The sequence below is a fragment of a genome, unplaced genomic scaffold, assembly GCF_019419815.1.
Source record: "Pyrus x bretschneideri cultivar Hongxiangsu unplaced genomic scaffold, Pyrus_bretschneideri_v1 Contig8, whole genome shotgun sequence".
Classification (NCBI taxonomy): Eukaryota; Viridiplantae; Streptophyta; class Magnoliopsida; order Rosales; family Rosaceae; genus Pyrus; species Pyrus x bretschneideri.
Window position 1 is genome coordinate 9,778,829 of NW_025999820.1, and position 24,960 is coordinate 9,803,788.

Here is a 24,960-nt window from a genome sequence, read left to right on the forward strand (position 1 = left end):
TAAAATTTGATCAAACTTCTAAAAACAAGGGGTCCTTTTAAATGTTATAATAACTTTAGCTATTAGATCAGATTTCAAGAGTCCGAATTTGTTGATTGGTAGGATTTGATGGCAGTGATCCGAAGAGGATCCCTTTCCGAGAAACAAGAGGACATAGTGACAGCTTCTACTTGCTTTAAGATTCTTGTTCTGTTGTCAGTCCCACGTTCTCCCATTTTATTTATTTTTCCATTTTTTTAATTTTAAAAAATAAAAGAAATTTCTTTGTTTTTTGCTTGAGAAATTTCCTAGTTTTAAATTTGTTTTATTTTCTATTTTGTTTTCACCGAAGGTGCCTTGTTCATGTGTAAGTTCGTATATTTTGTCTCAATATTTATAATTATATAGATCTTGATTCTATTTTTCGTACTTATGAATAATGTAATAGAAGTGAACAATTAAGTTTGGTAAGCTGTGAAGTGCATACTAATCCCTACTTCTTTTGTGAATTACAAATTATTATCACCTTAATCTTCTTTTGTGGCGGGTTATAATCAACTATACTTTCAAAGTTAATCGAGAAATGATTATAGAACTAGAGTTATATTTCCTTGTGTCTATCATATTTATTACGTCAAGTTTACATAATGAGTGTTGTGGACACAAAGAGTGATGTAAAGTTATTCGTGAAATAATTATACAACTCAAGATATATTTTCTTGTGTTTACCGTATTTTTCATGTCAATCTTACCTAATACATGTTGTAGACACAAAAAAAATATATTCCCACTGACACCATAGGTTTTCTCCTTCACTACACGACTCGCCTTCAAAACCAAATTGCTGGGTTGATTGATTACTCTATGATCGAAACCATGACACCATTGTTCTTTCAATGAGCAATCCCAATTCTATTAACAAATTATAACACCGAAGAAATCTCCACTAGAAAGTAGAACCAGAAACAACAGTGAGATTATCTGAACAAATCGGGATTAACCAGTTCAATTAGACAACATTGTAATATAAAATTACTTATTTCAAGATATTATATTAATGTAAACATAGCAACGCATTAGGCTCACTTGTGTCTGGTGCCGCATCAGCAAACTTATTAGGAGGGGGTGCGCATGAGTGCAAGGACTTCACCAGCGTGCAGTTTTGTGGACAGTATGAGCTTTCTGTAATCTTCGTAAGTAAAAGGAACGCAAAGTCGAGGGTGCTCAGAATCTACAAATTCCGGCGGAGCTTTCACTAGCGCTTCCTCCTTAGGTCCCAAAAGGAATGTAGCAATCGAAATTCGAATGGTTGCCTCCCTGGATTGTACTCTATGCTTCACATTGCACAACCTCCCATTGCTCCACGCCTTCACATAAAAATATCAACAGCATAAGGAAATATGCAGAAATGAAACATGTTACAAACTTGAAGAATTGCTGGGAAGCTAACCTGAGCAACATCCCCGATATTAACAAGGAGAGCGCCTGGGGAAGGATTAACAGCTACAATGGCGCCCGATTTGTCCATCACTTCCAAACCACCGACATTTTCATCGTCTTGAAGAATGGTTAGAAATCCTGAGTCTGTATGTAATTGTACACCAGATGATCCAACTGATTTAGGAATGAAGTTGTGCTTATTCATCCTGAAGTGGCAGGGCCAGCTCTTGAGATAATCGCTATCAGCCAACCCTAGACTCTCTGCCAACTTCTGCGCTATATCCACAATCTGCTCATACAGTGCTTGAGCATACTTCTCTATCACCTCTCTGCTCATTTAGTAACAAAAACAACTTTAAGTCGAGTTCTTCTGCTGTGCATCAATGACATAGATTGCTCAAATTTATGACTAGATTTAAAAGTGCTAGATGAAACCGTCGTATATAACATTCTGCTAAAGCACAATTTAACATGTGATCAGAAACCTATGTTTGTGTTTTGAACTAATGAAAAATCACAATCAATATGTTTGTGGATACTTTTTTTTTTTTTTTTTCAAAGTCAGTTCAGTGTACGTTGTTATGTGGAGGTAGGAAACGAGGAAACGTTCCTTAATTGTAAGGAGCCAAGTGGCTTTTTACAAATATGAGTACTGAAAAAACTATCAAGGCTGTAAATTTCTTCTTCATTCAACAATTGTCTTCAATTGAGAATTAGAGTTTAGGGTTGATATGTAGACCAAATAACATTTATGACTATTGACTAAACTAGAGATTACGGTTCTAATATTCTTTTCATTCCAAATAATCACGCGGAGATTGAGCATTGTCTGAGATTTGACCTCAACGGAAATTAAGCATCACTAAACCAAATAATCAAGCGGATTATTGAGCTTGTGTTTCCTTGTTTTCTCTAAGCTAAAATGTAATAAAATTAGGGTTTTATTCGTAGTTGCACCCCAAATATTGTTGATTACACTTCATTTACTTAATACACTTACATTTGCTTTTCAAATTACAATTTTTTTCAGTACGGACCTCACATATTTTTCAATACTACCCTCGTACACCATACTTTCCACCCCACATCAAACTCTATGTATGTTTGCTTCAATTGCGTGTTCACCCCACCAACTCGTTTTCTTTCTTCCCGGATCTCCATATTGAAATCAAGCAAATTGAAACCAAACGAGATTTTGCTCTCAAATGATTTGAATAATAAGATTCTCAAACGTTTTAAGTCTAACCATGGAAGCCTTATACAAGGTTTGGAATCGTATAAGGGCATAGAAGAGAATGTTATCACAGTAAATTTTGGGGTGCATTCATAATTAATTTTTTTTTTAATTGTACGGACCCTAACCAATCATTATACATTGTACGGATTTATACCAAGTAGAGAACAAGTAGTAAAATTATCAGACGATCAAAAGCTAACCCATGTTGTTATGTGGTAGGAAGAAGCATCCAACTGAGAGCAAAAGCATTCGACAGCCTGACGCGATCCCATGTCGTGGAGCCCCAAATCTTCATAGAGGGTTGAAGCTGCCGGGAGCCATGTATCCACTTCCAGCTATCACATCCTTGTTCTGCTTCTTGATCTCCATGGGCAGGTCCAGTGGAACACAAAATTATAAATTTTTGGACAACAATACCCCTTAACTTTTTCATTGATTCCATTGTCTACCCTCTCTCGTAGCCTCTCTCTCCCTTTCTTCTCTTCCTCCTCCACCATAAATCCAGCAACCCAACCATGGCTTCTCCACCGTCTTCCCCATAGGACAACTTCATCCTCCCTTTCCAATCGGCCCCAACGCTAACCCAATCCAAGTAAATCCACCCGAATCCAACCCTGCCTTCCTCCTCCCTAGTGGTCCGCGATGAGACCGTGGCCCTCCGCCGTGCCAAATTAAACTGGTCTTAACGGGTTCCTATTAAAAATTCAATGAATTGATTTGCCATCTCTAACGTCAGGTTTACATAATGCTTACTGTAGACAAAAAAACAAAAAAAAAAAAATATATATATATATATATATATATTCCCACCGAAACCGTAGGTTTTCTCTCCATCAATACACGACTCGCCTTCAAAACCAAGTTGTTGGGTTGAAAAACTAATCTAAGATCCAAACCATGTCACCATTGTTCTTTCAATGAGCAATCCCAATGTTTTTAACAAATTGTGAGACCGAAGAAACCTCCACTAGAAAGTAAAACTAGAAAGAACAGAAAGATTATCTGAACAAATCTGGATTAACCAGTTCAATTAGGCAACATTGTAATTTTAAATTACTTATTTCAAGATATTATATAATCTCTGTAAATACAGTTATTGGCATTAGGCTCACTTCTCTCTGGTGCCACATCAGCAAACTTAGGAGGGGGTGCGCATGAGTGCAAGGGCTTCACCAGTAGGTTGTTTTGTGGAGAATATGAGCTTTCTATAATCTTCATAAGTAAAAGGAACGTAAAGTCGAGGGTGCTCGGAATCCACAAACTCCGCCGGAGCTTCCACTAGCGCCTCCTCCTTCGGTCCCAAGAGGAATGTAGAGATCGAAAATCGAATTGTTGCCTCCCTGCATTGTACTCTATGCTTCACATTGCACACCCTCCCATTGCTCCATGCCTTCACGTAAAAATATCAACAACATAAGAAATATGCCCAAATGCAAGATGTTACAAAAAATTGGAGAGACACTAAACAGAAAATAAAGTACCTTAGCAACATCCCCTAGGTTAACAAGGAGAGTGCCTGGGCAAGGATCAACGGTTACAAAGGCGCCGGATTTGTCCATCACTTCCAAACCACCGACATCTTCATCGTCTTGAAGTATGGTTAGAAATCCTGAGTCTGTGTGTAAAATTACACCAGATGATCCAACTGATTCAGGAGTGAAGTTGTACTTGTTCATCCTGAGGTGGCAGGGCCACCCCTTGAGATAATCACTATCAGCCAACCCTAAACTCTCTGCAAACCTTTTTCCTATGTCCACAATCTGCTCATACACTGCTTGAGCATACTTCTCTATCACCTCTCTGCTCATTTAGTAACAAAAAAAACTTTAAGACAAGTTTTTCTACCATGCATCAATGCAGTACGTTGCTCAAGTTAACGACTAGATTTAAATTTGCTAGATAAAACCGTCGTATATAGCATTCTGCTAAAACACAATTTAACATGTGTGTGAAAACTTTTGTTTTTGTGCTTTTAACTAGTGACAAGTCACAATCGACATGATCTATTAAGGTTGTAATTTTTTCTTCATTCAACATTAGTCGTCGAATGAGAATTACAATTTAGAGTTTAGAGTTTGGGGTTGACATGTAGACCAAAAAAATTAGAGTAATGTTACAGAGACTAAATTTGTAGATTAAATTTGCAAACTAAATGATGTGTCATCAATAGGAAATGAGCACGTTTATCAACATTTAAGTAATAATTCAATCAACATTTAAGTAATAATCCAATCATCAACTTCCATGTCATGTAGTTTACAAAATTAAGTCTATAAATTTAGTCCCCTAGCATCACTCAATAAAATATATGATCATTGATTAATCTACAGATTAATGTTATAACATTCTTTTCACTCAACAACCATCGTCTGAGATTTGACCTCGAGACTGAACGTCATTAAACCAAATAATTACACAGATTATTGAGCTTGTTGTTTTCTTGTTTTCACTAAGCTAAAATGTAATCAAATTACTGATGCCAAGTAGAAAACTAGTAAAATTATCAGAAAATCAAAAGCTAACCTCTGGTAGGAAGAAGCATTCAACTGAGAGCAAAAGCTGTCGACAGCCTGACCCGATCCCAAGTCGTAGAGCCCCAAAGATTCGAAGAGAGGGTTGAGTTTGTTGGGAGCCATGTATCCACTGCCCGCTATCACATCCTTGTTCTGCTTCTTGATCTCCATGGGCAGGTCCAGCAAAGATCTGACCACTGATTTCATCTCCGACATCAGAGCCGGTGGGATCATGTGGTTCACAAGCCTGAAGCATCCCCATGTCTCTGATGCTTCCCCCAGCTTCCTGTACTCTTCTGCATCTGGAAAATTTTTCAGGTCAATGGCTGGGATTGTCCTGCAGTCTTCCTCTCCACCTTCCATTTCTGAATTTTGGGTTTGTTTCTTATTTCTCCTCGTTTTTTTATATACAAACAGCGAGAAGAAAAAGCTTAGCACGCCTCCCATGACTGTACCATATGCATTTGTTTTTGATCAATTATCAACCTCAAGGAACACGAGGCATGTACTATCTTATATACAAAGTCAACTATCCAAAAGTCCTGTGTCATGTTCAGTTTTGCAGATTTGCAATGGCAACGGACAACAATAATACATACCTCTAGAAATTAAATCGACCTAGAAAGAGATTTGGCAGGTAAGTGAAAAGATTGAGGAAGTTGAGGTGGCTCTGTCAAGTGTCATTGCCGAGAGTTGTAGATGCTACATTATGACACCAAGAGAGTTCTGGATACTGTAATTTTGTATACTTTCATGCATGCATATATACATAAAAGATCTTGTAATCATTTTGGAGTTGCAGTCAAGAAAGTTTGAAGTACTTGATGAAGTTAGAACTTTCATTTCTTCTTTGCCTTTTATTTACATTGCCTTCGCCACACGAATAAATTATTAGGATCGATTTGTTCGTATGTTCTAGCTTCATCAGAGCACTCGATTATTACTGAAGATGCATAAAAGCTGATGCAATATTATACCTATATTAAAACCCAACACAAGTTACTGTTCATTACAGTAAACGGGGTAAAACGTCACTCAAGTTAGTTTTCAGCCATTACTTTTTTCCTTTTTATACAGTAAAATACCGAATTTGCCCTTCATGTTCACCTGTCTGTGGACTCTTTCTATTAGTCTTTTCTTAATTTTTTAAACACATGCATAGCTTGTGGGAGACAAAAAAATTATTAAAAAATGTGATCGAAATCGGGGCACATGGTTTGTGGCATAACAAACAATAAAAATTTATACCATCTTTTAGTCTTTTCTTAATTTTTTAAACCCATGTAAAGCTAGTAAGACAAAAAAAAAAAATTCTAAATGTGATTAAAATCAGGCCACATGGTTTGTAGCACAACAAACAATAAAAATTTATACCATCTTTTAGTCTTTTCTTAATTTTTTTAAACACATGTAAAGCTAGTAAGACAAAAAAAAAAAAAAATTTAATTTTTTGAAAAAAAAAAATTTTTAAACCAAGCCACATGGTTTGCGGCACAACAAACAATAAAAATTTATACCCGACCAAATGATATGTGGCACAACAAACAATAAAAATTGGATAAATTATAGTTTACCTCCTTAAGTATAGAGCTAATTGTAATTTCATACAGCATTTTTAATACGTTTCAATTTCATATATTTACTAAACATTCACTAAATTTCATACATCCCGTTAAAAATTCTGTTAAATACACTGTTAATTGATGACGTGTCAGTTAAATTTGTTTACACTAGCAACCGGCACACACGCTATATGTGTGCAACTCAATTTTATTTTTATTGTGGTATGAGTTATAATCAATGTGCAATGTATACGTCATTCTGAAAAGAAAAAAATCTTTTCACTGTTGTATGAGTTACATGAACTTATGAAAACAATTACTAACATTAGTGAAATAAAACCAAACTTATGAGTTAGGCAATACTTTCAGAATTTTATAATAATTTGTAAAGATATTGTTACATGAAACACTAAAATCATCACTAACTTCAGTACATCTCCCAAAAGTTGTATAATGTGGAACTCTACTTTGATGAAACCAAGTCCTGTAAAAAAGTAAAAACAATCGAATGCAACAAAATAAGTAATTGAGGAGTGATAAATCATGATTAATATATGTATTTCAATGCCACATTGAACGTATTGCAAGGGATTTTAAATGCTGAAAATTTTCTTCCTCCAACCTCGCATAAGATGTAGAAACTAAATAATGAGTCTCATATCTTCAGAACATTGGATGCCCATTCATGGTGGGAGGGCCTCCAGTCAAGGATTCGTGGGTCAAAGAGGCAGGGGGCGGCGAAATAGGTGTCATGGGGGAAAACGCAGAGTATGTGGGAGAAGTTGTTGGGTGGTGGGTCTGGCGGAGCGCAATTAGGATTGGAGGAGAGGAAGAGCCTACATAATTTGCAGGTGGGTTAGAGGCAGGTGGAGTGGGCGAAGGGGATGAAGGAGGTGGGGTGGTTAGGGCGATTGAAGAGGATTTTGGCGAGAAAGATGCAGAGAGTGATAGAGAATGTGAGAGTATGAAGTGTTTTTTTTTTTTTTTTTTTTTTTTTTTGTAATTAGAGATATGTTAGAATTACATATAAGTGAGGCTTTGAAAAAAAGATAGCAAAACTTGGGAGTGTGAAATTACATTTCTGCCCATATTTCTTATTCATGTTTTATTTTAATTAAAGGGTTAAACCGGTAATTTCATAGGGTTTTGATTAACAATGAGAGTTTTATTAATTAGTAGAGATAAATAAAAAAATAATAAACAATAAAGTTTTAATTATTTAAATAAACGCCAAAATGAGTGAGCCCCACCCCCTTCAATTCATCGTCATCCCTCACATCCGCCCTTGCCGACCTCCCCCTCTCCAACCTCCCCATGCTCACCACCACTACAATCAGAAAGGCCTCATCTTCCCCCTCCTTCGGTTCCCGATGCTCTCCAGCAACCTCTCTCTATCTCACGGCTACTCGCTCAGCGAATTGAGATCCGACAATCTGGCCCATCTCCAAGCTTCTACAACTTCTGCATTTCTCTTCCATGGCGCAAGTCGAATACGCCCAAGCTTTCCTCACGAAGGCAGGCTTTTCCTTCTCTCACTAACCCATTGTCGGAAAGCTCGTCACTGTCTCCACTGGGCTGATTCGCAAACTCCCAGACCCTGTTCGAAGAGACCACCATGGACTACCTTTTCATCTGCAACAGCGTCTTCCCCCATCAGTGCTATACATGTTTACAACCAGGAGATGAGTGTTGGCTTGGATTATTTCATCTTAAATTTCTAAAGCAGATGGAAGATGGAGAGAACTCGTACGAATTTGGTGATTTGTATGTGCAGATCACGACGATTTCAGTTCTTCGTCTCAATATACTATTATGGGAATGCCTCAACGCCGGGATCGCTTGCACGCCTCATTTCTAAGTTATGAAAGAGGCGCAAAACAAAACTTGAGTGGACCAAGTTAATATTAAAAATACTAAAATCAACTACCCTTCAAACGTACTAACCCTCAGTGTTAGAAAACTCATATAGCATAATAAGAAAAAAGTTTTCCGAAAACCCTAGCATGCCATAAAACCTCCGTCGTTTGCATCGCCTCATCAACACCAATCTCTCTCTGAGCTAGTTATAATCACCAAATCAATTGAAAATTTAAACCCTAAAATCCCAATTAGCCCCAAATTCCTGTTGAGATTCTCAGACAAGTTTTGTTGCGGGATATCATCCGGATTCAAACATGGAGCACCCTTCGATTTCTCCTTTCTTTCCATGCAGTCTTTATTCGTAAGTGTTCCTCTACCTGCATTCAGACTTTAATTTGAGCTCTATCCTGTGTTGCATGAAAAATGGGGTAGGTTTTATATATGAAATTTCTGTATTCCTAGTTTTCTCTTTGTTCCTATTTTTTAATTACATCATAAGGTTCAGCTACATTCAGATTATAATTTGAGGTGTATATCGTGTTGGATAAAAAATGGAGCGTGTTTTATGAATGAAACTTCTGTATAACAATGCCCAGGTATTTACATGTATATGTGTGTATACTTAGGAAAATAGTCATTTAGGTAGCTGAGTGAAGTGCGTATGATGATTACTATTTGGGATTTATATTTAGTTATATTTTAAAAAAATTTGGTTAGAAGGAGGAGGACAAATAAAGAGGAAGATAAATTATGTGCCTGGATAGACATTTCTCAGTGTAAAGTGTGTGTGCTTTGTAAATTTTTTTTTAATCTTTCTTAGAAATAGAGCTTAAGAAGAAAGAGGAAGATAAATTATGTGCCTAGATAGAGATTTCTCAGTTTAAAGTGAGTGCACTTTGTCATTTTTTTTTAATGTTTCTTAGAAATAGAGCTTTCTTAGTTATTAGTGCTTTAATGAAAAAAAAAAAAAAACAAACATTGTAGTATTGGTGTTTTGTGTATCTGATTTGTAACCGTATTTTCTATTGCAGATCATTGTCAGAGCAATTTATATAGCTACCGAGTGCTCTTGCTGAGATTGAAAAAAAAAACAGGTGAGTCCGGCTACTAAGTAGTGTCAAGTTTACAATTTACAAATTTCTATTAATCGTTTTGATAAATGTTTATATATATATATATATATATATATGTGTGTGTGTGTGTTACCATTGCTTTGAATGAAAAAAAAAAAATTGTTGTAGTGTTATTGTTTTGCACGTCTTATTTATGACTACTTTTTCTAGTGCAGATTAGTGCTACAACAATTTATATAAACCACAAAGTGTGTTTTGCTGAAATTGGAAAGAAAAATAAAAGGTGAGCTGACAAGTAATGTCAAATTTAGAATTTACAATTTTTTTTAATTATATTGATAATTGTTTATACATACATATATATATATATATATGTGTCTTGGTATTTGTATCATTCTTTAAAAAAATTTGGTATATCAAATGTCATTTCGTGCAAAATTTGTATTTTCGTTTATGTCTTTTGCAATGCGGTTCATCTTTTTTCTTTTTGTGTTAGAAATTTAGAAATATAGATTAAAACATCTTTGGTGGTGGGTAATAATTTTGTTACTTCACAATTTAATAAATTTATTGTTCAATAATATTTATGTTGGTTTTTCACAGGGTTTGAGAACGTGGCATTATTTAACATCAAGTTGGTTTTGTTCGCGTTCCAAGATTCTCTACACAAAAGGTAGGTGATTTAAACTTCTAAAATTATTGAGTTCAAATTTATACCATCTGGTTTAATTTTATTTTTTTACAATTAGAAGAAAGTTTCATGTTCTGTTTAGGTTTTATTATACTCAAATTGAAATTTTAATTTTAGTAGTTTGTTTGCATTTAATGTTATATCTGTTGTTTTAATATGTGTGTTGCATCTTTGTTAATTTTTTCCTTTTTCCCCAATTTGTTTACTGCTATTTGTTTTTCAATTGGCCATAAAAATTTGTTTGCAATGTCTAAAAGATCTATAAATGCATTAACAAACAATACTGTCAAGCAGAAACAAAACAATGACAATGAATATAATATGTTTGTCAATTATGGTCACCAACCAAAAAGAGTGTGTAGAGCCAGTTATATTCAAAATTCTCAAACCGTTGTTTTGTCTCAAATTGATACGTTTCATCGAACTTCATGGTTTGAACATGAGTGTAGTACTAGCTGGTCAACTGCTGTACAATGTGCTATCAAAGATGCAAATTATCATAACGCAGTCCATTACACGTGTTAAAAAAATTGTTTGTGGCTCTAATAAAAGGGAAAAAAGGTTGTTAGTTTGTCAAACAATCTTGAAAACACACGTGAAAAATCCTTTGATCGTGAGAATCACAATCTCATGAACAAGAGTCCAGCATTTCTCCAGAAAAATAGAATTGGTATGTTTTTTTATTTTATATAATTTTTTTTTTTGGTTGATATATAACTTTGGCATTCAGTTAATAGTATGTTATTCTTAAGTCATGTTTTCTTTGTTTTCCTATGTATGTTGTTATGTAGGAATTGCAGAAAATTACATGGATTTTGGAGATAAAACTTATAAGTGCATTTATTGCGGTGCTTATTTTTTTGCTAAAAGAGTATTAAACCGAGGTTGAAAAAAATCAACCAATCTTTACACTTCGTTGTCAACAAGGAAAAATTTAGTTATGAGTGACTGCATTTTCTTTGCGTTAGCTGGGATAATATCTGAGTGACTGTATTTTCTTTGAAGCAAAAATATGAAGAAAACAAATATAAAAGACTAGGACGAAATTTCGAACTCCATGTACAAATAAAATTAAGAGCATGTCATTTATACACACCATCCACACAGTACAACTTACATCCTCCTAAACTAGTTACAACCTTTTTTCCAACTACAAGTTTCGCCAAACCAGTTTCTGCGAAAAGTTACATGGAATGGCGGCCATCTCCTCAATCTTTCACCTATCGCTCATCCTGAATTTCTTCCAAATCTTCATCGTCTCCTTTCTTAATTGCCTGCTTGTTCTTTTCCAATATGCAACCTACTTCTTCAGTCGCATGATCTATTTTGAAGAAACGTTTTTGCTTGGATCATTCACGATCGATTCAACTCATGCATATATATTTGAATTTAGCATATAGGTGTGAAGAAATAGTAATCATTACCAATTGGGAGGGTTAAATTATTGAAAACTTTAACAAAAAGCTTCTGGTATTGTTCATTTTAACGAAAAATCACATTTTTCCACTAAAATGTCAATCATGGTACTATTCACTTTACCCTTTATTTTGTCATTTTCGTTAAAACTCAAAGTTTTTAAACCATTTTCATTAATTTTCTCTAAATTATTTCAAGTTAGACTTGTGGATAAATTATACAAAACTACTTAAATTGTGAATTGCACCACAATCTCATACTTAATATTTAAAACATTGCAATGTTATATCTCAATTAATGAATTTGTGACAATATCAAACTTCCATTAATTAATCCGTTAAATTAACTGTTAAGTGATGACGTGGCAAATACAATACATATTTTTCTAATGGGAAATTTAGATAAAAATAAATAAAATTATATATATATATATATATATAAAAGTGACTTTATGCCAAAAAAAGTTAAATAAAGAGGAGTGGGCCCACCCCAACCAAAACCACCCGTCCTCACCCTTCGTCCCCTCCATCGCCCCCTCCTTCCTTCACCACTGAAACCACAGCACCGCGCCTCCTCCGACACCCCTCCTCCGCCATCGTCCACAAACTACAAGGCCTAGGCTTCACCAACCTTGTCCACTGCAACCACGCCCTCACCGGCCAAGCCAACGTCGAGTCCTTCTCCGCCGCCGAGAAACCCCAATTCTTGATCCCGCCGCCGCAGCAGCATTCACGCCAACACCACGTACCCGACATATTTCATCGCCGTCAATCTCTAGAACCAGACCAACGTTATGGTTGCTTCTTTGTTGAAGAAGGAGCCTGCTTCTTTGTTGAACACTGCCAGGTGGCTGCTTTGTGGTTTTGAGTGGCCAAACTCAAATTCCTAATTTTTTTAGTAAAGGAAAAGAGAAATTGGAGATCTACTAATAGAAGTGGGCGATCGCGGTGGGCGGTGGGCGGTGGGCGGTGGGCGGAACGGAGAAGATGAGCCATAAGCCAATACCTTCAATTTTTCATGTACCAACAGCGTTTTAAATTGAATTTTCAGAATTTTTAACATTTTTAAGTAGTTAAATTTTGTTAAATTATTAATATTTTAATCTAGTTGGCTGAGGAGTGGGTCTCGCACTTTGAGCATTTAACAAAAAAATTTGCAACAAATTTGTAAGTTAATGTATGACATTGCAATGTTAAAACATGAGATTGTAGTGCAAATGTGACCCATAGTTAAGGTAATTTTGTATAACTTATCCAAAAATGCACATTAAAGATAAATATGAAGATAATTATAACTTACCCAAAAAAATATACATTAAAGATAAATATGAAGATAGAGGAAAATCAACATAAATACGATAATATCACATCATCACATACCCATTTTTGTCATTTTATACTTTCACAATAATTTTACATAAAAGTTTACAAAACACTCAAGCACTTTTACAATTAAAGTTTACCAAATACTTTATTACTGTATTTTATAGTTGTTTCTCCTCATAGTACAACAGAAGTAGTTTTTTTAAAAGCATAGGAATACCAAACTAGCTTAGAAGGAGGTGCGTACAAGTGCAAGGGCTTCACCACCATGCAGGTTTGCGGAGAATCTTAGCTTTCTGTAATCTTCATAAGTAAAGGGAACGTAAAGTCGAGGGTGCTCGGAATCCACCAATTCTGGAGGAGCTTCCACTCCTGCTTCCTCATTTGGTCCACGTTGGAATGAAGCGATCGAAACTCGAATTCTTGCCTCCCGGAATTGTACTCTGTGCTTGACATTGCACAACCTTCCATTGCTCCATGCCTTTCTTAAAATAATAACATACAAGGAAATATGCACAAATGAAACAAGTGACAAACTTGTAGAATTTGAGGGACGCTAAACAGACAATATATTACCTGAGCGACATCCCCGAGATTAACAAGGAGAGTGCCTGGGCAAGGATCAACAGCTACAAGGGTGCCGGATTTGTCCATCACTTCCAAGCCACCGACAATTTCATCGTCTTGAAGAATGGTTAGAAATCCCGAATCCGTGTGTAATCGTAGACCAGTGGATCCAACTGATTCAGGAGTGAAGGTGTACTTGTTTATCCTGAACTGGCAGGGCCACCTCTTGAGATAATCATTATCAGCCAACCCTAGACTCTCTGCCAATTTCTGCCCTATATCCACGATCTGCTCACACACTGCTTGAGCATACTTCTCTATCACCTCTCTGCTCGTTTAGTGATAAAAACAACTTTAAGATTACTATGCTTCAATGTAAGCAATACAGTGCTCAAATTAACGACTAGACTTAAATGTTCTAGATGAAACCATCGTATATAACATTATGCTTAAGTACAATTTAACATCTGTGAGGAAACTTTTGTTTTTGTGTTTTTAACTATTGATAAATCACAATCGACATGTTTGTAGATACTTTTGTTTTTATATTTTAAGTTAATTCAGTATATGTTGTTATTTGCATGTAGGTAATGATGAATTGTTCCTTAATTGTAGGGAGCCAAGTGGTTTTTTAACATATATAAGTATTGAAAAATCTATTGAGGTTGTAATTTAATTTTTTTTCTTCATTCAATAATAGTCGTCAATTGAGAATTAGAGTTTAGAGCTTCGAGTTTAGGATTGACATGTGGACCAAATAACATATATGACAATTGACTAATCTAGAGATTAAGGTTCTAACAATCTTGTCATTCAACAATCCTCGTTTGAGATTTGACCTGCGGAGACGGAGAGGCATTAGACCAAATAATTATGCGGAGTATTCGGGTTGTATTTTCTTGTTTTCTCTTAGCTAAAATTTAAGCAATAGTAAAACTATCAGACGATCAAAAGCTAACCTCTGGTAGGAAGAAGCATTTAACTGAGAGCAAAAGCTGTCCAAAGCCTGACACGATCCCAAGTCGTAGAACCCCAAAGATTCATAGATAGGGTTGACTATGCTGGGAGCCAGGTATCCACTGCCAGTTATCCCATCCTTGTTCTGCTTCTTGATCTCCATGGGCAGGTCCAGCAAAGATCTGACCACTGATAGCATCTCGGACATCAGAGCCGATGGGATCATGTGGTTCACAAGCCTGAAGCATCCCCATGTCTCTGATGCTTCCCTCAGCTTCCTGTACTCTTCTACTTCTGGAAATTTTTTTAGGTCAATGGCTGGGATTGTCCTGCAGTCTTCCTCTCCACCTCCCATTTCCGAATTTTGGTTTTGTTTCTTATTTCTCCTCCTTTTTTTTATACAAACAGCGAGAAAGAATCAAACTCGAGACTTCGGAAACTTTAACTAACTGAGCTACGTAGACTTTCAAATTCTACTTTTTATTGGACATTTGGATTAGATTTGTTCAATTGGGATTGAATGACTGTACCGTACGCATTTGTTTTTGACTAATTACGGTAAGATTAATTAAGGGGTCGGCAAGAAGAAAAAGATTAGCACGCCACCCATGTTAATGCAAATCGTCAGCATCATTTTTTTAGCCATAAAATCATCATCAGCATGCATTTTCAATTTTTAATGTTTCTTTTCAATCGTTAGCATCATTTACTTAATACATTCATGCAAAAAAAATTGCAAAAACCAATAACGATGGACGTTAGCCCTCCCTCCAACTCTCGCAAAGTGGAAAGCCTTGTTGATTGCTAGAAGACATTCACCATCTAACATATATATGGGGAGAGATGATATTCTATATTTTCGATTGCATATATATCTTACGATGAATATATTAATATACAGTAGCTAGTCCTTTAATTTGGAGGGCAAAGAAAATTAGAATATACATTTACTTTGAAAATCACTATCCTTTTTGAATATTTCTGGGTTAAGTGAGATGCTTTGAACATCAATAATACTAGGCATATCAAATTTTGTGATTAGCCTAATATTTGGATGTTCACAGAAACTCCTCTGAAAATATCTATTTAGCAAATTAGATAAAATGGTTTAGTAGAATGTATAATGACAAAATAGCAGAAAAATTATAAAAAATTGATATATACTAAGTACTAGTTTGGTACTGAGGTACTTTTATAAAAAGTAGGTATCCAAAAAAGCTGAGCTAAAAAATTTATTTGTTAAATACTTAAAAACAACTTATTTTCACAATTTTGGGTAAAAAAAAAAGCTGAAAAAGTGAAGTAGCAAAAATAATCTTTGAAAAAAAGTTGAAAACGTGAAGCAGCATAAATGTTGGATTATATATTGAATGTTGGACTATGATTTCTTGTTAAACGTTGGATTATATGTTTAAAATAAAGTTTATAAATATTTTTCTTTTAAAAATAAAGTATATTTAGTAATTCACCTTTATTTGTTAAGAAAATTAAATTAATGGCACATCTAATATTATACTTTTTTTTGTCATTTTACACAATCAAAGCTGTTTTACATATAAATTTACCAAATACTATAATACTGTTTTTTTTTTTCCAAAAGCACTTTTACAAAAAAGTTTACTAAACACTTTGCTACTTTATTTCATAACTGTTTATTCTTATAGCACAGCAGAAATTTTTTTTTTTTTTTTTTAAAGCACAACAATACTAAACTTGCCTTAAAACAGGTGGGGAAATCAGTGTAGTGGATTTCCGGTTTTACCCCTGATTATTTTGCTGTTAGTCCAAATTTACCCATTTGTCTTGCTGTCAATTGGAGATGAATTTTGTGACACGTGGGACTCCCAGCTTCCTCCACCTGTTTCAGTCGCTCACCGCCTCACCGTAAAAAAATTAAACCGGATTCCTTTCAAATTTCAAGTTTCAACCACCGCTACCACAGTTCTCCCGCACCTCAGCTCTCACCTGATTCTATTTCTTCTTCTTCTTCTTCTTCTTCCCTAAAACCCTCCAATTTCCCCAAAATCCCTCCCTTCCAAATCCCCACTACCTCCTTCTCCCCCTTACAGAGTCAGATTCCCCCAAATCCTTCCAAGCCAACGGTCCAAATTTTCAATCTTTCCTCCAAGAATTAGCCGTAAGCATCCATTTCCCATTTCTAATTTCGATCCTTTAGGTCAAATTTTGAACCTTTACTTATTTTCATTGCTTAATGTAGTTGTAATTTAAAGTCTGATTTTTTCAGTTTTGTTATTTCCTGTGCAGGACATCTTTGATCTTCCAAATGACTACTTTGCGCAGCTTTCGAATGATCGCCGTCTCGATGTGAGTACTTTTTTTTTCAATCTATGTTAATTACCCAGATGTTGAATTCGATAAAGAATGTGAATTATTAGATGAGAGAGTTATCTGGATAAGGAACAAAGGATAGGTTCATGTCGAATATATTACATAGCAAAAGTTGGGGATTAAGCTATTTGCGTTATTTGATTATTTTGTGGGATATTTGGTTAGAAAATTGTTGAATTTTGTGCTGTTTGTGTGATTGTGTTTATCCATTAGGTTTGTTCTGCGCAAATATCATAGTTTCAATATTTCATATGATTTTGTTGTTGGGTAGTTCTTTCAAATAAGTTTTAACTCTGTTATTCTGTACTTATTTGGAATTTGATGGTGTTTGTGTACTGTTGCAGGTGATTACCAAAAAATCGATTTCGAGTGCACAGGTAGGCAATAGTCCTTCTCTGCTTTAAAAGCCTCACTAATTTATCATACGTACCGGTTCAATTGAGTTGTGTTTTCTGCAAACGGAGGATTTGTGCTAACTGATGGACTTGGTATTGCTTAGGGAGCAACATGCCAGGACTTTACTTATTAGTAAGTGTTATCCAATTTATAACATAGTGGGATAAATATTGGATGTCTGATGAGCAAAAGAACAGAGGTATCTTTGTCTTTTTATTATCGAGGACTCAATGGCACTTGCTTCTATATTGATTGGTCTTTGTACTCTATCTTTCCATTATTTTGTTGGTTGGTCATTGTGTGAATTTAGTTCTTCAAGACTCCAAACATTAATGGATCTCACATAACTCTTTATACATGATAAGCCTATTGTAGGAGTATGCAAGTGCAGAAAATTAATGGCGACGTGAAAGACTCGCTAATTCAAATGATCCTTCGATGGAAGGAACATAAACACACGCACACACAAATTAAGTGCTATACATGCATAGGTACTCATTTCTCTACACTTTTCGAAGATCTTATAAATCTTTTCCCATATTTATGCTTATTGTTTCTCTCAATGTACAATTCAGCAGGTGGTGTATATTTCCGTCAACCTTTATTCATACTTGCATGCTGAGAACTGTGGTAGAAGATTACTGGTGAGATGAGCAGTTCAATAATTCTACTCATACGTTGCTCTTAACATATGTCAGTATTAATATCGATGAGCTTTCCCGTAGGGCACTCACATTATTCTGCCCTGCATTTGTATGTCAGAATATAAGTTCACTATTGATTATCCACCATTGTGTTAAGCATTAGTAGAACCTATCTGTCATATAGGAGAAATAGAAGATGCCAACGAAGGGGTCAGACATGAAAAGTACAAGGAAGAACAGCGGAGAAATGGAGGATATTATGTTTAATCGCTTTGAACAAAAACCAAATCAGCCGTTACTGATGGTAGTTGTAAACAAGAATGTAAAATGCCATCATTGGACACCTAATATGGTTGTAAATATGTATCAAACTTTTTACATGTTTTATACGTTTTTAAAACCCGCAGCAACTTGCGGGCACTTATACTAGTATCAACTTAGCTTGATAAAAGATATATTTTATAATTAAGTTCGATAAGAATTCAATTGAAGTTTTTGTTTTCTTGTACAAACTCGGAGAGGAGGATTCGAACTTAAAACCTAGATAAATACTAAAAATGCTTTGATCTTGTTTTCTGGGTTTAACATAGGCTAAAGGCAGGATGATATATGTTGAACACTGCCAGGTGGCTGCTCTGTGGTTTTGAGTGGCCAAACTCAAATTCCTAATTTTATTAGTAAAGGAAAAGAGAAATCGGAGATCTACTAGTGGCGGATGGCGGTGGGCGGTGGGCGGTGGCTGGAACCGAGAAGATGAGCCATAAGCCAATACCTTTAATTTTTCATGTACCAACTGCGTTTTAAATTGAGTTTTCTGAATTTTTAACATTTTTAAATAATTAAATTTTGTTAAATTATTAATATTTAATTAATGTTTTAATCTAGTTGGCTGAGGAGTGGGTCTCACACTTTGAGCATTAAACAAAAAAAAATTGCAACAAATTTCTAGGTTAATGTATGACATTGCAATGTTAAAATATGAGATTTTAGTGCCCATAGTTGAGGTAATTTTGTAGAACTTACCCAAAAATACACATTAAAGATCAATATGAAGATAGTTATAACTTACCCAAAAAATATACATTAAAGATAAATATGAAGATAGAAGAAAGTAAACATATATACGATAATATCACATCATCACATAATCAATTTGGTCATTTTATACCTTCACAGCGATTTTATATAAAATTACCAAACACTCAAGCACTTTTACAATTAAAATTTACCAAATATTTTGTTGCTTTATTTTATAGTTGTTTATATTCGCAGTACAACAGAAGCAGTTTTTTTAAAACCGGGGAATACCAAACTAGCCCTTAGGAGGAGGTGCGTACGAGTGCGAGGGCTTCACCAGCATACAGGTTTGCGGATAATCTTAGCTTTCTGTAATCTCCATAAGTAAAGGGAACGTAAAGTCGAGGGTGCTCGGAATCCACCAATTCTGGAGGAGCTTCCACTCCTGCTTCCTCATCTGGTCCAAGTTGGAATGAAGCGATCGAAACTCGAATTCTTGCCTCCCGGAATTGTACTCTGTGCTTGACATTGCACAACCTTCCATTGCTCCATGCCTTTCTTAAAATAATAACATACAAGGAAATATGCACAAATGAAACAAGTGACAAACTTGTAGAATTTGAGGGACGCTAAACAGACAATATATTACCTGAGCGACATCCCCGAGATTAACAAGGAGAGTGCCTGGGCAAGGATCAACAGCTACAAGGGTGCCGGATTTGTCCATCACTTCCAAGCCACCGACAATTTCATCGTCTTGAAGAATGGTAAGAAATCCCGGGTCCGTGTGTAATCGTAGACCAGTGGATCCAACTGATTCGGGAGTGAAGGTGTACTTGTTCATCCTGAACTGGCAGGGCCACCCCTTGAGATAATCATTATCTGCCAACCCTAGACTCTCTGCCAATTTCTGCCCTATATCCAGAGTCTGCTCACACACTGCTTGAGCATACTTCTCCATCACCTCTCTGCCCGTTTAGTGATAAAAACAACTTTAAGACGAGTTTTTCTACTATGCATCAACGTACGCAATACATTGCTCAAATTAAAGACTAGATATAAATATTCTAAATGAAACCATCGTATATAACATTATGCTAAAGCACAATTTAACATGTGTGAGGAAACTTTTGTTTTTGTGTTTTTAACTATTGACAAATCACAATCGACATGTTTGTAGATGCTTTTGTTTTTATATTTTAAATCAACCCAGTATATGTTGTTATTTGCAGGTAGGTAACGAGGAATTGTTCCTTAATTGTAGGAAGCCAAGTGGCTTTTTAACATATATAAATATTGAAAAATCTATTAAGGTTGTAATTTAACTTCTTCTTCATTGAATAATAGTCGTCAATTGAGAATTAGAGTTTAGAGCTTCGAGTTTAGGGTTGACATGTAGACAAAATAACATAATGACTATTGACTAATCTAGAGATTAAGGTTCAAACAATCTTGTGATTCAACAATCCTCGTTTGAAATTTAACCTTAGCGGAGACTGAGCTACACTGGACCAAATAATTATGCGGAGTATTCGGGTTGTATTTTCTTGTTTTCTCTTAGCTAAAATTTAAGCAATAGTAAAACTACCAGACGATCAAAAGCTAACCTCTGGTAGGAAGAAGCATTTAACTGAGAGCAAAAGCTGTCCAAAGCCTGACGCGATCCCAAGTCGTAGAACCCCAAAGATTCATAGATAGGGTTGACTATGGTGGGAGCCCGGTATCCACTGCCAGATATCCCATCCTTGTTCTGCTTCTTGATCTCCATGGGCAGGTCCAGCAAAGATCTGACCACTGATTTCATCTCCAACATCAGAGCCGGTGGGATCATGTGGTTCACAAGCCTGAAGCATCCCCATGTCTCTGCTGCTTCCCTCAGCTTCCTGTACTCTTCTGCTTCTGGAAATTTTTTCAGGTCAATGGCTGGGATTGTCCTGCAGTCTTCCTCTCCACCTCCCATTTCTGAATTTTGGGCTTGTTTCTTATTTCTCCTCGTTTTTTTTTTTTTTTTATACAAACATTGAGAGAGAGTCAAACTCGAGACTTCGAATACTTTTAACTAACTGAGCTACTTTAGACTTTCAAATTCTACTTTTTATTTGGACATCCGGATTGGATTTGTTCATTTGGGATTGAATGACTGTACCATACGCATTTGTTTTTTACTAATTACGGTAAGATTAATTAAGATGTCGGCAAGAAGAAAAAGATTAGCACGCCACCCATGTTAATGCAAATCGTCAGCATCATTTTTTTTGCCATAAAATCATCATTAGCATGCATTTTCAATTTCTAATGTTTCGTTTCAATCGTCAGCATCATTTACTTAACACATTCACTATCTACTCCTTTTTTAGGTGTCATGTCCCGATCCCGACATACATTCAGGATCGATATGTAACATCACCAAATGTCCGTATATCCAACAACCCCGCCTCCGGGATATGTAATTCAACATTCGAATTGCGTAGTAATTTTTGTAAACTTTATGGTTGCATCTAACCTCCTCATTAGACTGCCTATGTACCCTAGAAAGGGATCAAGTCATTCGTAGTTCACCAGTTCAATAAACTCCTATCACTACTACAAGACATTACTACATACATGTAATCAGAATAACTACTAAAAACTGTATGCTTTCTTTGTATAGCTTGTCTAGGCATATGAAACATATATACATATAGCTTCAGAACGTGAATCATCAACTTGATTTTGGTTTCAGTATAGGCATGCGTATAGATATTTATGTTTAGTGGGACATCATTCTACCATTTATGAAAACAACATGATACGTATAAAGGTGAAGTACTTAATCGAATAGTAATCACACCAAATTGGATCTGTCAACCATTGATATCTATACCAGCCATTACATTACTAACCAATATACTTTAGATATAATTGTAATCAATTACTGTAAGCATACCCCTTTCAAATTGTAAACCAAAATACAAAGCCAATAGTACATAAAAAAGCAACAATATAACTATAATCTAATAATAACTAGCTGGACTAGTTATAGCAAATAAAATGGTTCGTTGGAACTAATCCAATTGGAGTATATAATGAAATTGAGTGAGGAAGATACGTCTAATTTGATACATAGGCAGATAAAACTAGCTGCCTATATTTTCTCTGTATAAGTAGTTATGTATTTAGCATATAATAGTTTGAAAACAACCACCTCACATAGAATCCAGTATATTTACAACTTCACTAAATCTGATAACATTTATTTGCACTAGTTAATCAAATAAGCATGCCAAACAAACCACAAGAACCTGACCCGCCGTATTAAATTGGACTTGAATTCAGAACATAGTTATATTCAACTAGAGAATAAGTAAAATGTTTGATATCAAGGAACTAGTTCTCAGGCCATAGAATAACATGCGATCCCTAAACTTTAACATTCGAATAATTATTCGTAACTAGTACACCAGCTAAACCATATCAATGATTCTTAATAATTAACATAGAAAACCAAACTGTTTATTCAAGTGCCTCAAAATAAAATATAAATTCCTAGCAGTCTTAAGCTCTTCATCCTCTGAAACAATGAAATAAAGACCTACCAATAAATCAGTGACCAAAACCAAGAGTCATATACTACTCTAATAATAGCATTGTCCAATCAAGTATTTAGCATCAGCATCTGACAATGCCATGGAAAAATATAGAACCACTCAGTAGTTTTAGAACTCTAATTATCTAGACAAACCTAGGCTACAACACATACAAATTCAGCAATGTTCTTCAAGGGTAGGACAAATATGGCACACAAAATAATCAAATGTATCTGGCCTCGATTATGGAATAACACTAATACTTATAAAACCAACCCAACTCTTACATTTCTAAAGAGACCCAAATTGAGGTTAGGATTTCAAGGTTCTTCCCTAAATATGCAACCAATCCTTATTGCCCACTTCCGATTCAACTCCTAAACAATACAACGAGTATCATCTCAAATATTCATACAGAATACCAAATTAAAATTCGAAATCAATAATTGATCCCAAAACTGAAAGTTAAGACCTTGGGAAAAACTTACGCTAGAGGAGAGCCTACGGGGAAAGAATCATTATTTTCACTTGGGTCGAGGCCAGGTTCCAGCGGGGTTGGCCGAAACTGGAGGAAAGTCGCCGGAAAACGTCAATATGTTTGGCCATTTTTTTCATCAACATAGCTTCTGGTAATTTGCTACGTTTGGTTCTCAAAAGCAGTATGATTTATCCACTATCTGCTAAACAAAATTATGTTGTGTAGAACTATTATTTATTCACTAGAGAAGTCAAAAAACAAAGCCACGCAACAGAGCACGGGTTTAACAGTCAGTTTAATACCCCACCCATATATATTTTAGGCACAAAACTACAGAATGCTCAAGAACATTTGGATTTAGCACCAAACGAAACATCAAAACTGAATAATCTACGATTCGAGAATCAAAAATTACATACCAGCTAAACAGCCAGCTCCTCTCCAGTTTGTACATTTACACCAAACACTTACCACCACAAGAATTTCATTAGAACTTTTTTTTTTTTTTCTTTTTTTTTTTTTGGGGGGCCAAAACATTTTCCCATAAAGTAGTATACCACCATTCCTACTCTTGTTCAAAAATTCAGCTTCCAAACCCAACATAAATCACACACAATCATAAAATTCAGATATGGGTAATTGAGAGGAAACAAATCAACCTAATGCCAAGAAAAAAAATCATAAAATTATCAAATAAATTGGGGTTCTGATCGGGAATTTGATTTGATTTGATCCAGTAGGATTCCAAAGCTGTTGACTCATCATCAAAATTCAAAAAAGAATTACAAAATTGAGAGATGGGTATTTTAGAAGAACTCACGTGGAAGACGATGTTCTCTTTGAGAGGCTGGAATCAGAGTCGACGAAATACAGGATTCTCCTCCTCGTTGCGTAAGGAGAAAGGGTGAGGTTGGGGGTTTTTTGAGATCGAAGGTGCGGAATTCAGTTCAGTCGTTCGCAATAACGAATACTACGAAAATATCTAATTAATATCTCATACATCTCCTGACTACTAAGTCAATAAAAGTCGACACATACCCTTAAGGACATTTTGATCATTTCAAATTTTTCAAAAATATAGTAAAATTATAGATGTGTTGTTAGAGATGGGCAAATACCCATTAGTTATGGGTAACCGCGCTTATCTGCCTATTTAAATTTGATGATTACAGTTATGGGTAATCGTTTAGATAAATAAACGGTTATGGGTATAACCATTTACCCATGAAATTTAAATGAACAATTATGGGTATTACCCGTGATTATAAACAGTACTCATTTAATCGTTTATTTTAATATATGTAAAACTAAAAATATAAAAAATATAAAAAAAATTAGTTTCTAACTAGGTTTAGCATCGCAAGATATAATTGGTTATAAAGGACCATATAATATATATATATATATATATATATATTTATTTATTTATTTATTTATGTCTCATTTGAGAGAAAAATATAATTGATAGAATGGGCTAATGTTTAATATATGTGATTGAATGTGCTAAAGCATTAGAGTGTTCGACAATTTTGTTTTGGAATCTTTTAGAGTTTAACCAATTCAAGATAATGATTACCTTGAGCATTTAGAAACATGTTATTATCAGATGATGCGTACATTTATATATTATCAGAGTTGTTAGAGATTGAAATGAAACGGGAAGCATGTACTATTCTGTTTATTTTCTTCACTAGTATCTGATAAAAGAAATGAATGTAGAGAGAGACAAATGAGGAAAACACGATTATTACTTTCTGTTTTTCATTTTTTTGTACTACCCATACTATACAAGTATACGTCTCTTTTAATGCATGTAAAAGGCTTACACATCAAAACAATAAAAACCAAACTTCTACTATTTAAGCAATATAATTTTGACTTCTATTCTTCCAC

The 24,960-nt window shown here is 35.1% G+C and overlaps 3 protein-coding genes, 1 long non-coding RNA gene and 1 pseudogene across 19 annotated transcripts; 1 reads left to right on the top strand and 4 right to left on the bottom strand.

Annotated features, from left to right (window-relative positions):
* Positions 1 to 1,094: 1,094 nt before the first annotated feature.
* On the bottom strand, positions 1,095 to 3,046 carry LOC103959195 (annotated as a pseudogene).
* Positions 3,047 to 3,635: 589 nt separating this feature from the next.
* Positions 3,636 to 5,547, bottom strand: LOC103959133 (2-oxoglutarate-dependent dioxygenase DAO-like). Its single transcript, XM_009371482.3, has 3 exons — positions 5,180 to 5,547; positions 4,138 to 4,456; positions 3,636 to 4,046 (listed from the first exon to the last, which is right to left on the bottom strand). The coding sequence occupies exons 1-3, from the start codon at positions 5,530 to 5,532 to the stop codon at positions 3,795 to 3,797; spliced, it is 924 nt and encodes a 307-aa protein (XP_009369757.2). The 5' UTR covers positions 5,533 to 5,547; the 3' UTR covers positions 3,636 to 3,794.
* Positions 5,548 to 13,124: 7,577 nt separating this feature from the next.
* LOC103959134 (2-oxoglutarate-dependent dioxygenase DAO-like) lies at positions 13,125 to 15,057 on the bottom strand. Of its 2 annotated transcripts, none has more exons than XM_009371483.3 (3): positions 14,620 to 15,025; positions 13,670 to 13,988; positions 13,125 to 13,574 (listed from the first exon to the last, which is right to left on the bottom strand). In XM_009371483.3, exons 1-3 carry the CDS (start codon positions 14,970 to 14,972, stop codon positions 13,323 to 13,325), a joined length of 924 nt encoding a protein of 307 aa, XP_009369758.2. In that variant the 5' UTR covers positions 14,973 to 15,025; the 3' UTR covers positions 13,125 to 13,322. The 2 variants fall into 2 exon arrangements, with proteins under 2 accessions (XP_009369758.2, XP_048431619.1); XM_048575662.1 differs by having other exon boundaries at positions 13,331 to 13,578; positions 14,620 to 15,057.
* A 1,451-nt stretch (positions 15,058 to 16,508) lies between these two features.
* Positions 16,509 to 18,518, top strand: LOC103959129. Of its 11 annotated transcripts, none has more exons than XR_007255072.1 (5): positions 16,511 to 16,754; positions 16,883 to 16,942; positions 17,311 to 17,853; positions 17,938 to 18,006; positions 18,191 to 18,518. It is a non-coding gene; the product is annotated as an uncharacterized LOC103959129 (long non-coding RNA). The 11 variants fall into 11 exon arrangements; XR_007255074.1 differs by having other exon boundaries at positions 17,941 to 18,006; positions 18,088 to 18,518; XR_007255068.1 differs by having other exon boundaries at positions 16,513 to 16,754; positions 17,941 to 18,006.
* A 590-nt stretch (positions 18,519 to 19,108) lies between these two features.
* LOC103959128 (2-oxoglutarate-dependent dioxygenase DAO) lies at positions 19,109 to 24,056 on the bottom strand. 5 transcript variants are annotated; one of them, XM_009371476.3, is made up of 4 exons: positions 23,888 to 24,052; positions 20,631 to 21,011; positions 19,673 to 19,991; positions 19,109 to 19,577 (listed from the first exon to the last, which is right to left on the bottom strand). In XM_009371476.3, exons 2-4 carry the CDS (start codon positions 20,981 to 20,983, stop codon positions 19,326 to 19,328), a joined length of 924 nt encoding a protein of 307 aa, XP_009369751.2. In that variant the 5' UTR covers positions 20,984 to 21,011; positions 23,888 to 24,052; the 3' UTR covers positions 19,109 to 19,325. The 5 variants fall into 5 exon arrangements, with proteins under 5 accessions (XP_009369751.2, XP_048431674.1, XP_048431673.1 ...); XM_048575717.1 differs by having other exon boundaries at positions 20,631 to 23,154; positions 23,888 to 24,051; XM_048575716.1 differs by having other exon boundaries at positions 20,631 to 23,266; positions 23,888 to 24,051.
* Positions 24,057 to 24,960: the final 904 nt, after the last annotated feature.